Source organism: Peromyscus leucopus, chromosome 14, assembly GCF_004664715.2.
Source record: "Peromyscus leucopus breed LL Stock chromosome 14, UCI_PerLeu_2.1, whole genome shotgun sequence".
Lineage (NCBI taxonomy): Eukaryota > Metazoa > Chordata > Mammalia > Rodentia > Cricetidae > Peromyscus > Peromyscus leucopus.
Window position 1 is genome coordinate 72,798,860 of NC_051075.1, and position 14,655 is coordinate 72,813,514.

General features: G+C 41.4%; 1 protein-coding gene across 5 annotated transcripts in view; it reads left to right on the forward strand.

The window, feature by feature from the left end:
• Vrk1 (VRK serine/threonine kinase 1) overlaps nt 1-14,655 on the forward strand; it is a 78,650-nt gene that overhangs the window by 7,769 nt on the left and 56,226 nt on the right. Inside the window, exon 1 of one of the 5 annotated variants that reach the window (XM_037210824.1) lies at nt 9,640-10,430. The exons of the other annotated variants lie outside the window; for them this stretch is intronic. Within the exon in view, the coding sequence (XP_037066719.1) occupies nt 10,353-10,430 (78 nt within the window). The 5' untranslated portion in view covers nt 9,640-10,352. Of the gene's footprint in view, nt 1-9,639; nt 10,431-14,655 lie in introns of those variants that run through there. 5 annotated transcript variants of the gene reach the window in all.

The following is a 14,655-nucleotide window of genomic DNA, read 5'->3' on the forward strand; positions in this document are numbered from 1 at the left end:
TTTCCTGGAGCACGAAAGCTTCCAGAGTAATTTGTTCCTATATGTGTACAGGATATGTATAGGATCTAATTTCATAGATCAAGTATTGACCCTGATTGTGACATTAGGACAACCTAATTCAACATCATCTCAAGATCAAGTGGTTCTGAGCTTATATTTGGATGTGAGAATATATGAAATGTACCTGATATGAAATATGTGAACACTCTGTGAGTCTTGGACTCGTGCATTGATCATTGTGAGTACACTGGAAGGGAGTTTTCATTTTTTAAGTCATGGAAATAGTGTATATATTTTTCAACTCAGTTCTTTCTATCTTTGACCTTCCCTAGACATTTTCTGGTGTGCATGGTAGGGAACTCCAGTGACAGCAAGCTTGTCACATTCAGTGCAGCGCTTCTCAACCCTGGGTTGTTGACTGTTTAGATGGTTCAGTCTTTGGTTGGAGCCTCTCTGTATTGTAGGATGTGTGGCAGCCAGAGGGACAAAGTCATCCTTAGTTGAGAACCCCTACTCTAGAGACAGCCTACAGTCCTTTGAATTGGAACTGTAAGAAAATTCTTATCATCTGTGGAAACCTATACTGTTCTGTCTTTTGGAACCAGCAGAACCCCTCTTCAAACAAGATTGGGTGTTCTCCGTCATTCTGAATGGAAACACCTCCAGTTTGTAAGTCTTGGTTACATGGCCTGGCTCCATGTCTGTTCACCAGTGGCTTTTCCTGTTTTTAAGCTCGAGTGTCTCAAGTGCAATCAACTCTCCAGGTATGGCTTGGTGCCAAGGACCTGGAGTTGCATGTCTTGTAGATGTAGCCCCTTAATCGGGTCAGGGGTGGGTGTTGGCTTTCCCCACATACCACACTGGTTAATATTTGCTGCCTTCTCACAACAGTGTGCATACAGCCTAGAGCTCAGTAAGTCTCCTTTATACCCAGTTGGCTCTTTGCTGGGGTTCTGAATTAGTTTTGGGCTGCAAATGTGGGAGCTTATGTTTTATTCTGTTAAATTTACTTTTATTGAACTTAGCTAACTTTGACATTTTTAGATATTTTAGAATCCCAACTCTTGGTCAGATTGGATGTTTCATTCTTAAGTATGTGATAATGCCTAAGTATGTGATAATACTGTCAGCTGAGACTGGAAATACAAGAAAAAATCCTATGCACACACGCCTGCAGATTGAGAGGAGGACTGAGGAGAGAAGCCTGGGGAGTCTTAATGTGAACAGGCAGCTGGACAGAGAGGTACCTGGGAGACCAGGAAAGACAGCAATGGAAAGAGGATGAGATGTAGATAGTTTGTAAGCTGCCAGACTGCTCAGTCCTGTAGTGGGTTCTTGACTTAGAACAGAGGGCATGGTTGCTGCATTCTGCTTTAACTGTAACGTTGGAATAGAGAATGCATGGCTGTAGTAAAGTGGCTTTGTAATAGTTTCTTTACGGAGACAGACAGACAGACCATTAAGGCCTAATGAGCCCGAGAAGTATAGACTACTCCAAGATTGTAGGTTCTTCTGGAAGTAGATGAAGGTATCTAGTCGTTACAGAGGAAAGCCTTGGTAAGTTGGAGTCTTTCTTGGCTGGGTGGTGAGAGAGAGAGAGAGATGGTGAGAGGACGCAAGCTGCAGTTATTAGAAGTGTGGTATATGGTTTTCTCAGACGTCTACCAGTGATTTGCCATCTGACCTATAACCATTCTTAAACAGAAAGAGGGCCAGTGTGATTACGTTGCAAAATGGCAAACTGCTAGAGTATTGATCCCTTTACCCCTGTGGTGCTGGGGATCTAACATGGGGCCTTGTGCATGGGAGGCAAATCCTCCACCACAGAGCTACGTTCCCAGCCCTTGTGTGATCTGCTTTTTGGACCAGAAGGAGCTCTTTAGAACCAAAGGAGGACTCTTTAAAAGAAACTATTAGTTCTGAGTCAGACTTTCTTCAAAGATCCCTGGAAGAACAGAAGCCTTGGCTGTGGACAGTTTTCCTTTACAGAGTTGTTCCTGCAGGAGTGATAATCTTCTTGTCTCCCAAAACAAGAAATCTTAATGAATCCCACAGCCAGACTAAGTAAGCTTCCAACAACAGAGGCAAAGCCAGTAAATCTGTACATATTTCTTAGCTCAGTGATTGTCTTTTATAGTATAATAACCATTTATAACGATAAATATGCATGCTTTTATGTTTTGGCACACTTATTTTATTTGGGTGTATATCTAGAATAGATGATTATAATGTGTGATACCTTTAGTGTAGATCCTAGCATATTGCCAGTTTTCCAAAGTGGTCGCACCAACTAACCTTCCTACTAGCATATGTGAGTTCCACTTACCAGTCACTCCTGCCTCCACATGCTGCAGTTAGCTAAATACTTTCTTTTGATCACCTTATGGCTGAAGCTGGCCTGAACCTTGCAGCAACCCTCCTGCCTCAGTCACTGTGCCCAAGCAGCTAAACACTTAACAAATGAATAAAGAAATGGTCTTTCTCCCGTTTTAGTGAGTTGTCTCACTGAAATGCTGGAGTTTTATACATTCTGAGTGTGGCTTGCCTTTTCAGTCTTGGACCAGTTTTGGGTGAATTGAAACTCTAGTTACTTCCTGTCTACCAGTCAGTGTTCTGTGTGTCCTCTTCTGTTGGTTTTTTGCTACCTTGTGGTCCCAAAGGTACTCTGGAGACAACTCTCCTGCATCCAGATTGGAATCCTCACTGATTCCTTTCACTCTTAGACCTGGGTACTCAGAAGTATGTTTGTGTGGTGTGCAGTAGGAATGGAGCTTGCCAGTGCCGATGCAGAACCGCGGGAGTCTCTGCTGAGCATAGCTCAGTCTGTATAAGCCAGTCCAGTGGTGGGCGGTGTCCGGAGGGTGGCAGCGGAGAAGTAGGTTGTACCCTTTGTTTTCATCCCCTGGTGATGATCTGCTACGTACCATTTTTTGTGCTTGTTAGGCTACTTGCGTGTCTGTGGTCAGGAAATGTTTATTCAAATCCTTTGCCCACTTTTAATTTTTTTTTTTTTTTTTTTGGTTTTTCGAGACGGGGTTTCTCTGTGTAGCTTTGCGCCTTTCCTGGAACTCACTTGGTAGCCCAGGCTGGCTTCGAACTCACAGAGATCTGCCTGGCTCTGCCTCCCGAGTGCTGGGATTAAAGGCGTGCGCCACTACCACCCAGCTCACTTTTAATTTTTTTATTGAATTTTTTAATGTTTCAGTGTTCACATTGATTTATTCTCATTCTCTCTCCCTCTCTCTCTACCCCCCCCCCCAATCTCTCCTTCTGTTTTTGAGACAGGGTTTCTCTGTGTGATAGCCCGGACTGTCCTGGAACTCAGTCTGTAGCCCAGGCTGGCCTCGAACTCACAGAGATCTGTCTGCCTCTGCCTCCTGAATGCTGGGATTAAAGGAGTGTGCCACCACCACCCGGCACATTGATTTACTTTCAATCCAAAAACATTTTTCTTTTTGTTTTTCTTCCATTCTGTTCAGGGAGTGTTCAATCTGTAGTAGCAGGCAGTTAAGAGAATTCTTAGGCTGGGTACATGCTTTTGACACTGTAATGGCAGCACACAGCTCTGGGTCCTCAGATTAGACCAGCAGTCCTCTGGGACGAACCCTGGGTCCCTCAGATTAGAAATGCACACCTGCTGGTCATTGTGATAGCACCGCTGCGGTTCACAACTGCTTCTAGAACAAACTGCCATTCCTTATTCAGACGGGAGGTAGAACACCTGGCTTAGACTTTATTTCAAGTTGCTCATTTTATAGGAGAAAAAAGAACTGGAGAAGTGGACTGTTGACTGAGCTCCTGGGGGTGCTGGAGGAGAACTGGGGATGTATCAGCACATTCTTAGAAGTATCTATTGGTTTTTTTGTCAATAGGTTCATTTATTAAACTCAAGGGATTTTTCAGTAAGGTGGGGGTCCCAGCTTTGAGATTGACACATGCAATGTGCTCACATGCTTGTGAGCATTCTTGTTCTTTTTCTCTCTCTTGCTCTTTCTCTCTGTCTTTTCAGACAGGGTCTCACTGTGTAGCTCTAGCTGGCCTAGAACTTGCTATGTAGACCATCTGAACTTACAGAGGCTCTCCTGCTTCTGCCTCTGGAGTGCTGGGTTTAGAGGCATGCACCATACCTGGCAACACTGCTTTCTTAGTAGGTAAGCTGATGTGACTCAGTTTTGTTAGGGCTTTTTAGATGTTAACATAAAATGATGTCATTTCCATGGTGGGTTGCTGAAGAATCTGACTCTGGAATATAGTCTTAAGATACCATGTTGATTGGTGAATTGTTTTCTTTATATCCTGTGTAGTATTATGCCAACAAAATTTCTGTCAGTATATTCACACATACATGGACACATGGGTACACACACTGACACATATGATTTTCTTGTAGCTGAGGCTGACCTCACACTTCTTGGCCCATGTGATTCCTCTGTTTTAACTTTCTAAGTAGCTGTTCCCACAGGCACAAGCTCTGTCTGTGCCTGGTAATAGAGTGATTCTAAAGTAGCATCTTTCTGATTATATCACCTGCTTTTGCTGTCATGTCCACCCCCCACCCCCCCTGCAGTCAGTTCCTGGAAGTGAACTTGTAGCAGTGTGGCGCATGCTCTTGTTTGCCCAAGTAGTTTTTTGGTATTTAAGTGTATAGTAATATTGTTAGCCATTAAAGGGAGTATTTTTTATCACCTTTAGAGTAATTTTTTGCAAAAGACATGTTCTGCAGTATATACTCCTTAAGTCTCAGGAAGGTAGCTTTTGCAACAGTGAACACTTTGTATAGGTAGTTTGCTTTGCTACTTAGTTCTGAGGCCATGGGCAAATTACTTCATTTCACTTAAGCATTTTCCCTGTATGTACACTTATTGTAGTACTTACATTTTGTGGCTGTTATAAAATCAGAGATAATGTGTTTAAGTCACTCAATATACAGCCTGGTATATAGTCGCTTAACAGTGATGGTTTTAGTTACATTCATTTGTATGTAAGAGCTGTGTGTTGTAATTAATGGGTAATTGAGTCTTCGCACTATAGACTCATTCATTCATATTTTTACTCATTTAGGATTAATTGAGCAAAAATAACTGATGATACTAATGTAGGAACATTATGTCAATGTTCAATTTCAGTTGCTAGTCTTCAAGAGATATATGACTGTTTTCAAGCTAGAGTAAGTATTGTTCTGTAAAGAGTGACTTAGGTATTATTATAAAAGCATGAAGGTATGATTGTGTTTTTGGGGGAGGTGCTGAGTTTTTTTCTACAGTTGATGCGTTGATTGTGATGTAACTTGGGGCTGTGTGCAGGGCTGATTCATGAGGTTCTGCTGTACAGAAGCATTGGCAAGTTCCAGATGAAGAGCACTGAAAAGCTTCAGTTGACATTAATAAGATTTACTGTTCATGAAGAATTCTTTAAAATTAGCTTACTTTAAAAATTAATACAGGTACACAATAAGGTGAGTTATAAATGTTTAAAGAATGAAGAACTAACCTTCCTACCTCTAAGGCATTCTGTTATTAATTCATTATATGTGCACACATTGACACAGTTATTCAGAGCTCCTGGAGGTGCCCGTCACACACATCCCAGTATCTGCAGCACTCTGGTCGCTGTCTGCTTTATGTGAGTAGGGTGCACAAAGACACTCTGGTACTTCTCACTTAGAGCTTCTCTTTAGGTCACCCTGGCTGTTTATGTAGAGCCACCTTATTTCCAAAATTGTTTTCTGGCCAGGAGTAGTGGTTGATACATGCCTTTAATCCCAGCACTGTGGAAGTAGAGGCAGGCAGGCCTCTGTGAGTTTGAGGCTACATAGTGAGATCCTGTCTCAAAAATTAAAAAAAAAAAAAAAAAAATTATGTTCCATTGCTAAATTCCCTGTGCTGTAAGCTGAGGGTGTTTCTGGTCTTTTGTTATGGGGCTGCAGTTGAACAGATAGGATGATTGCTGGAAGTGAACTTGAGGTACCAAAGATGTTATGATTTACAGATTTGATAGATAATGCCAAATCGATGTACCCTTTTTCTTATACTCTTAGCAACCCAGTGTATTTTCTGACTTTGAATAATCTGTAATTATTCAATTTGATTTGAGTAATCTGTAGCTGAAGCCATCAACTTGACAATAATTTTAATTTGTATTTGTATTTGTATTGAGCTTGTTTGCTGCAAGCGTTCAGGATGTATTGGTAATGAAAGAAGTCATGTGAAGCAGCAGATAAGTAATGCACTCTACCTGTTCTCTAGCAGTGATGCTGAACAGTGTGTTCTGTAAGGAGAGAGACAGAGAGGAGTAATGTCCCCCTGAACCCACTTTACCTGGCTTGGACTATGTCTTTGGCCTCCTAAACGTTGTGTAGAATTTTGAAAATTCCAAGAGAAAAACATACCCATTAGAGTTAGATAAAAATAGTTAGGAACTAAGATTATAGCGGAGGAGAAAAGTGAGGCTCGTGCAGTCTGATGAGCTGAGAACACTCTGATCTTAAATGTGAATAGGAAATGCCACTGTGAACTTGGGATGTGCTTTTTCTTTAACATCAATTTGTAGCCCTCTGCTCAAAAGACCTGGAAGTGATCGTATTAAACAGTGTTATGACAGTAGTGTGGCATTATTGTGATGACATTATGTCTAACATCAAGGGCAGTGACAGTCTTAGGAGGCATGGACTTCCAAATAGTCATTTTTAGCTAAAGAGACAAGGTTCCCTGTAGAGTGTGGCTGAGGTTTGGAACAGGAGTGGGGAAGGGGACCTGGAACATCTTTCTCCAAGGCTTCTGGGCCTTGTGTCAGAAGGGCATGGTGACCAACTTGAAGGGCTTTTATAGTTTAGCAAGTGTGTCACACTTGGTATTGTGACACTGTTATCATCTACAGAGTTCTGTAGATGTAACCAACCGTCTTACCCGAAGCCTGCTGCAGCTAGCCTCTTTAGCCAAGAGACCTCTCTGAAAGAGACCTACTTTCTGTCTGTCTTTTTATATAGACTTTTGTTCTGCCTTCTCATTGGTTGTAAACCCAACCACATGACTGCCTCATCACTGCCTGTCTGTACAGACCTCCAGGTCTTCTATGGTTGGTATTGAGATTAAAGGCACGTGTCTCCAATGCTGGCTATATCTTTAACCACACAGAGATCTACCTAGCTCTGCCTACCAAGTGTTGGGATTAAAGGCATGCGCCACCACCGCCTGGTGGCTTTAATAGCTCTGACCCTCGGGCAACTTTATTTATTAACATACAATTAAAATCACATTTCAGTACAAATAAAATATCACCATATTTCCCCTTTTCTATTTTAATAAAAAGAAAAAGGAAAAAGGTTATAACTAACATAAAAAAAACTATATACAAAAGTACAATAACTGTATACAATATATACAAGTAATAAATACCTAAACAATGTCTAGTCCATTTGTATTTGACAAATTCAGAGAAAATAATTCCATTATCTATCCTATTTTGGTAAGTCCAAAATGTACCTAATTCACTTTCTATCCTAACTAGTCTTCAACTATAACTAACTAATCTTCAACTCTCTCAGAGATCCAAGAAGGAAAATAATATTACTTAACAAAAATAAAAACAAGAAGTGCATGCAAGCAGCTTCCAAAAAAAATGTGAGTTGACAGAAACAGCCAGCTGCCTGGGCAGTTACCTGAGGTTTCTCCACAGTGTTGGGGCATCATCTTCAGCCTATAGGCTTAGTGTATCTGACAGACTCATTTGTGAAGTAGGATGTACACAAGGTCAATAGTTCGACCTCACATTGGGTGAGAGCAGTCCATGTACGAAAAACACCTGAATTCCACTAGTGTCCTGTCATGATTCAGGATTTTAAATTCTGGAAATTGTTGATGTTTTTTTTAATTCAGCTGTCCATTCTTCTTGGCTGTGTATATATGGCTTCATCTCAGTATCCCCTTCTTCTCCACATCCCTCTATTAAATGTCAGAGTATGAGGTTAGTTACTCTTCAAGAATAACTGTTTCAGCTGCTGTTCCATTGCACAGCAGAAGCCATCAGCCCACTGCCTGTTCACCTGCCTTCGAAGAAAAGGGCACTGTACCTTTCCGGATTGCGAAGGCCACTTCAGGGATGGTGTCATATTGTCCTGGCCTCAGAAGATGCCTTTTGATAAAGCCATAACCACACTTGTTTTGGCAAGAATCGGTAGTCCTTTGTTTCATGTCCTGTCTGTCCATTTTGTCCTGTTTGTCAGCAGTTGATTTGAGGATACTTTGTTGTCCAGTGGCTAACTTTTGCCACAATGAAAGTTAACTCCATATGCAGTTTCTTCAATGTCCATATTTTCTCTGAAGTAGGTTGGTACTGCCAGGAGCCGACATGTCTCATAGTCATAACAAAAAAGAAAAATTTTCTAAGTTATTAAAACATTTTAAATGCCATATTCTGTAGATCTCTGAAGGGTTTGAAGATGACTTGTCTATCTAAAATATATCTGCTCAATTTTGAAAACATACCTAATATGACTACAAGTTCTATTGTAATGTCTAACTACTAACTTTCATTTCTTTATATCCTAATAGTTGGTAATCATAACATTCAAGGATCAGAAAATTGCATTACATTGTTAAATGAACATTATAAATACAATTAATTAGAAATATACATATAGCATTTTCTAACAATATCAATTTCAATATATATAATTTGTATACAATATAAAACAATCCAATCCAATGTAAAGTATTTAAAACTAGTAATTGTCTTTTTCTTTTTTCTTTTTAAAACAAGAACCTTAAATCTAATCTCCTTTGTTTAGCCCTTTTCTTTACCCTTGACAACAACTTGTAACCAACCCCCGTAAACAATGAAAATTATCCCAGACCCCAAACCTATTAAAAGACCAAAAAAACCACCCGCCCTACACCACCTCTTTGGGAATGTGGGCGTCGTATTCTTAAAATTGCTTCCTGCTTGGTATGGGCGAAGGTATCTTTATCTTGAAAAGAAAAAATTTAGGTTAATTGTCAAATTCTAGGAAAGGTAACTATATCCTTCATTATCCAGTCTGTGTATAATGCCAAAGTTCAGGGTTTGAACTCAAGTCCTTATTCAAGTAGTCTTTGAGACTGGATCATCTCAGCTAGCCCTCTCAAAATTGCTCTGAGCACTTTGTAGTTCAAACCTGATCTGTAGATGTTTGTCAGCTTAATGATATTATTATTGTCCACGTGGAATTGTTGTTGTTGTGGGGCCCCATCTTCTTCATGGAGACTTCAGTTGATGTTAGGCCTGGCCGTGATTTCCTGCAGAAAGCTGATAAGAGACTCGAACACAAAGACATATATATGCAGCTAATTGAAGCCTTTTTTCTTTCTAGAATTAGTACTCTATATGGCCATTCATATCTTAACAAAGTTTAAAATGTATATATATATATCTCTATATATATTAATCTTGTAAATTTTGATATAAAATTTATACTTTAAGAAAAGTTTAAAGAATCAGAATAGAATCAAAGAGTTGAGATTAGTAATAGAATAGTCCCTTAATTAATTTGGTTTTTCTCCTGTCCCATAGCAGAAGATGGCTCTTTTCTTCTGGCATGATACAGGAGTTTGCATTTTCCTTTTAACAACAGAGTTCATGCTGGAGAACCACTCAGTTGAGGTACAAAAGAAGTTGCAAATAAATCTTATGTTTTAAGGAAGTTTGTGATTGTGTTTTGGGTCACATTCACAGCTACCCTAGGTGCATGTGAACCGCAGGCTACAGATTGAACGTGGTAAAAAGGAAAGGACATTCCTGAACTTCTGGAGCTTGCTTGCACTTACAGGGAGACAAAACCATGGTTGCTGCTGCCTACTGAATCCCCAGCCAAGGGCGTGGCTACCGCTTTGCACACTGCAGATCCAGAGTGGTGAAGCTGATTCATTTCTGCTGACAGCAGCCAGTGCAGAGAATCTCCAATGCTGAGTCCTGAGACTCCAGTAACTTCTGTCTGTGCTCACTGTGCCCCTCCCTGCAAGAGCAGTAACTTACTTTAACTGCAGTGTGTTCATGGCAGCCTTTGGCAGTGAATGACAGTACCAGAAGAAGCACAATTTAAGCCCAGCAGCCAAAACAGAAAACTACAGGAACATTATAGGGCCACATTCAACAAATTCAAATTCATGGCTTTTTACAGGACAGACAACAGAGGGTGAAGGAAGGCATAGGGAGGTGGCACTCAGATCAGGATTAGCTTTTGGGTCCTGAGTAGCAGAGTCACCATGTAAAAAGATTCATTTGGAGACAGTGGGGAGGCTGGGGCCCTTAGATATGATTGAGAAATGATTAATTTTGTTAGGTAATGATAGATGGAGGATGTTTCCCTATGAAGGGCTATGATGTCTACAGCTTCCTTTAAGATGGCTTTAGGAGGAGCTGGAGGAGTAGACCCCGCGTTGGCAGCTGTTGAGGGGGTGAGTATCGTGTGGCTGGGTACTGTGTCACTTTCTGCTCTTCAGTTCTGAAATGCCTGTAGGAGCTGCTCTTAAAGCCAGCTGTGCTGCGTCTGTGAATCGCCCGTCCTTGTCACTTCCTTTCTTTTCCTGTTGGCTTTTGTCTAGTTTTCCTTATAATCTAAAGGGTTCTTTGAATAATGCGAAAGAAACCTTTTGTTGTGTTTTGCAGATAGTTTTCATTTGTCTTTTGAGTTCGTGGTGCTTCTCTTTTTGTTTTTTATAACCTGTGGTTGAATTTCCATTTTTATTTTGTCAATTTACCACTTTTCTTTATGGCTTAAGTGTTTTGTGTGTTTCTTATAAAAAGCTGTTTTCATAGAGTGAAAAGTTCTTTCATGATTTTTTAAATGACTATAGCACACTACTGATACATTTTCATTCTATAGTTGTTATCATTTGCATAGCATATTTGAGGAGATCCTCCTTAGAGCTGGGCCCCAAGGATGGATCAGAACCAATGCTCAGTAGCTGTTCTGGGAAGATATTGATAGATTTAACTAGGATTCCCCAGAAGAATAACCATGGACAGTTTACAGTTGGTTTTAGGAAAGGTATAGCATGTCTAAGTTCTTTTTAAAAATCTACTCTGTGAAATATTAGTAATGTACTTGAGTTGCTAATCGTCGAGAGGGTTTTAGCATTTGCTTTCCCCAAAGAAAGCAAATTTTAGCATTTTCCCTTGGGTTAAGGTGAGGAGTGGGGCTCCTCCCTAGAGGCAGCATCTCAAGCTTGCTCTGTCCCACTCTGACCTGGGAAGAAGAGTGTAGTGGACGGTTGTGTTTCTGCAGTGGGCTCCTCGCTGGGGAATTGGTTCTGGGAGACCTGTAGGAACCTCGGGTAGATTATCTCCTGCCCACATCAAGTTAGAAGGAGAAGTGGGCTTAGAGGCCTGGCAGAACCCTCCCTTCTGAGGGGAAGGTGGTTGCAAGGAGTGGCTTGAATTTTCCATGTTGTGTGTTCTCAGTTACACGAGAGTTCTGCTGTTAATGCAGCCCTTTTAGAAGTGAGCTAAAGAAATACAAGTTGAAGAAGTACATATACTGTGTTTTAAATATTTTACCCTACAAAATTTTTATAGTCAAATGTTAATTTTCTAATACAAGTGAAAAATGGGACTAGAAAACATTTTTTCTCCTGCACATACCCACCTCCCTTTCCCAGAACTTGCAGTGTGAGTTGTCACTTAGCTCTTTCCAGCTTAGGTGTGAAGCACTGTAGGTGTGACAGTCGGTGAAGACCCATCACGTTTGCTCAGCTTAGTGCTTTTAGGAAGAAATCTATGGAGTTCTGGGTTGTCAGCTCCAGACTGCCTTCTGTAGTCTCAGTTTGATACTCATGGGTCCATGTTACAAAAGGTACCATCTAGCCATGGGTACTTGCTGTACTTTGTTTGATAGTGGATCTCCGCTGAAACCAGAACACTGTCTGGTGCCCCAGTGGGATCCCAGGGTTTGTCTGTACTGTGCGTTTTTATGTCAGACAGTATTGGTTATTACTGACTGTTTCTTTTTTGGGGGGATGGTGGGAGGTTTTGAGGCAGGGTTTTTCTGTGTAGTTCTGGCTGTTCTAGAACTTTTTCTGTAAACCAGGCTGGCCTCGAACTCAGAGATTTTTCTGTTTCTGCCTCACGAGTGCTGGGATTAAAGGTGTGGGCCACCATGCCCAGCTTTACTGATGATTGTACAGGTTTGTCTCACTTGTACATTTGTGGGAACAATGGGTACCCCTCTTGGTGGCATGTGGCTCTATGGACTTGGTCTCTGCAGATGACTTTCACATGCTTCCTGAGCACTGCTCAGAGGCATCCATCAGCTTCTGATTAGCTTGCTTAATTATGAGAGAGTTGTATCTAGATATATTGCTTTCAGATTGTTCCTGATGAAGTTTAGCAGAAGAAGTGAAGAAGTTCTTTGCTGATTTAATTATAGTTTGGCAGGAAACTGTTTGTACTGGAACAAGTAATTACTTAATCCCCAGTAAGTTTAGAGTGCAGAGGAGCCGGTCAGGGCTGTGGATATGATGAGGTGGAAAAACATGGTTTTGGTTTGAACTGAATCATTCATTTAGTGATTTATATAGATTTTAAACCAATTTCTAAGATGACACAGAGGGAGCTTTTACTACATTTTAAAAATTTATTTTATTTTTAAATTCTTTCAAAAATTATTTATTTAGTTTTATTTTATATGCATTGGTGTTTTGCCTACATGTGTGTTTGTGTGAAGGTGTCAGAACTCTTAGAGCTGGAGTTACAGACAGTTGTGAGCTGCCATGTGGGTGCTGGGAATGGAACCAGGGTCCTCTGTGAGAGCAGCCAGTGCTCGTAACCACTGAGCCATCTCTCCAGCCCCAAGGGGACTTTTCTTAAAGCCTTCTGGTATAGTCACTTGTGGGTACCAGAGCAGTGTACAACAAATGAACTGCTTTGTGAACAAAGTGAGGCACAGCAGACAGTCTCCCGGTGCAGCCTCTGAGAACGTGCATCATGGGAAGATGGACCACTTTCCTCCATGCCCTGGGCAGGATTTGATCTCACAGCTGTCTACAGCTGCCTGTTGTCTTTAATAAACAGTCTGTCAAAGGTTCAGAAATGTTCCTTACCAGGAAGACTCTTGACTCTTCCCTGAAGCTGGGAATGGTACTGATTCCTCACTGATGTCTGCATGCAGCCACTCGTAGCTCACTGAGGCCAGAGCTTGTGTTCTATTTAGTTTTGGCTTTCTGGCCTTTTGGTTTCCCATGCTTTGGAATCTGTGGGCTCATTTGATGTTTCTTAGTCAACCGATTTGCTTTCCTAATAGAGATTAGACACCCAGAGTAAGAGGGGATGGGCATGCCCTGCTCCTACTTGGTGCTGCAGACTTGTCTTTTAAAGGGAGGGTAGCTTGTATAGAGTTAAAACAAAATACAAACAAAAAAACTCAACTTATTTTGTTAAAAAAAATCAAGTTATTCTGTACTCCTGTGTAGCTGCTAAGAGTTGGTGCGATTACTTTTTTTAATTGACATTCTCATTATTCAATAAAGATGAATGTGCTCATTGATTATTCCATTAGCAAGGCCCTTGTAGCAACTGGTAGCTGTTCCTGCCTTGCCCCCTCACAGGCTGCTTTCAGTGCTGCAGCTGACTGATCCTGTTGACATGCAGGCTAGCAAATCATGTCAGTTCAAGACCTTCTAATCCCATATCACTCACAGATAAAGTTCTTCCCGGAGCCCAAATGTGAGACTTGCTTGCCCCTTTGTGCCTGCCCTCAACCTCTCTCCTGGCCAGTTCTTTCCCAGCCACGGCGCCACTGGTTGCAAGCACAAACTGGACATCTCCCACTTCATACCTTGGCACGTGCTTCTGCCTCAGTGTGGGATATTGTCTCTGCAGCATCTGTGTGGCTCATTGCCCCTCACTTCATTTCTTTGCTTAAATGTCACTTTCTTGTGCACCTAGCAGACCATGTTTTAAATTCCATTCTCTCCCTACTTGCTGGTATTGGTTCCTGCCTTTGTTCTTACTACCCTTGGATAGATGACATTTTAATTTAAATATTTTAATATTTATTTTAAATTTTACTATTGTTAGAGTGTGTATGTCTATACATGCACGATGTATACATGTCGGTACACATGCCTTAGCATGCATACTGAAGTCAGAGGATGACTTAGTGGAGTTAGTTTTCTATCTTTTTGTGGGCACCAGAGATTAAACTCAGGCTGCTGGACTCGTGTGGCCATCAACTGCCTTTGCCCACCGAGCCGTCTCTCCAGCTCAGGAGAAGACATCTGAGTTTTCTCTTATGGTTTTGAGGCAAGGTTTAATGTAGCCTAGATGGGCCTGGAGTTGGCTGAGGCCAAGGATGAACTTGAAATCCACCGCTCACCTCTGAGGTGGCTGGGATTACATTACAGGCCTCTGTGTCTCACCATCTCATTTTAGGTTGTGCTGGGCTGGTGCTCTATCCATTAAGCTTCATCCCCAGCAATATAGTCTGATGGTTCCCCTCCCCCAACTTTTCCCACCTGCTTACCCGCCTAAATTCATTCATTCTCCTCCCTGTCATTAGAAACAGACAACTAAAGCAAACACATCAGAATAGGAATAGGACAAAACGGGGGGAGGGGGGGGGAGGAGAGACAAACTAGCAGCACAAGAAACACATGCAGATGCAGAGACCCACACTCATACACA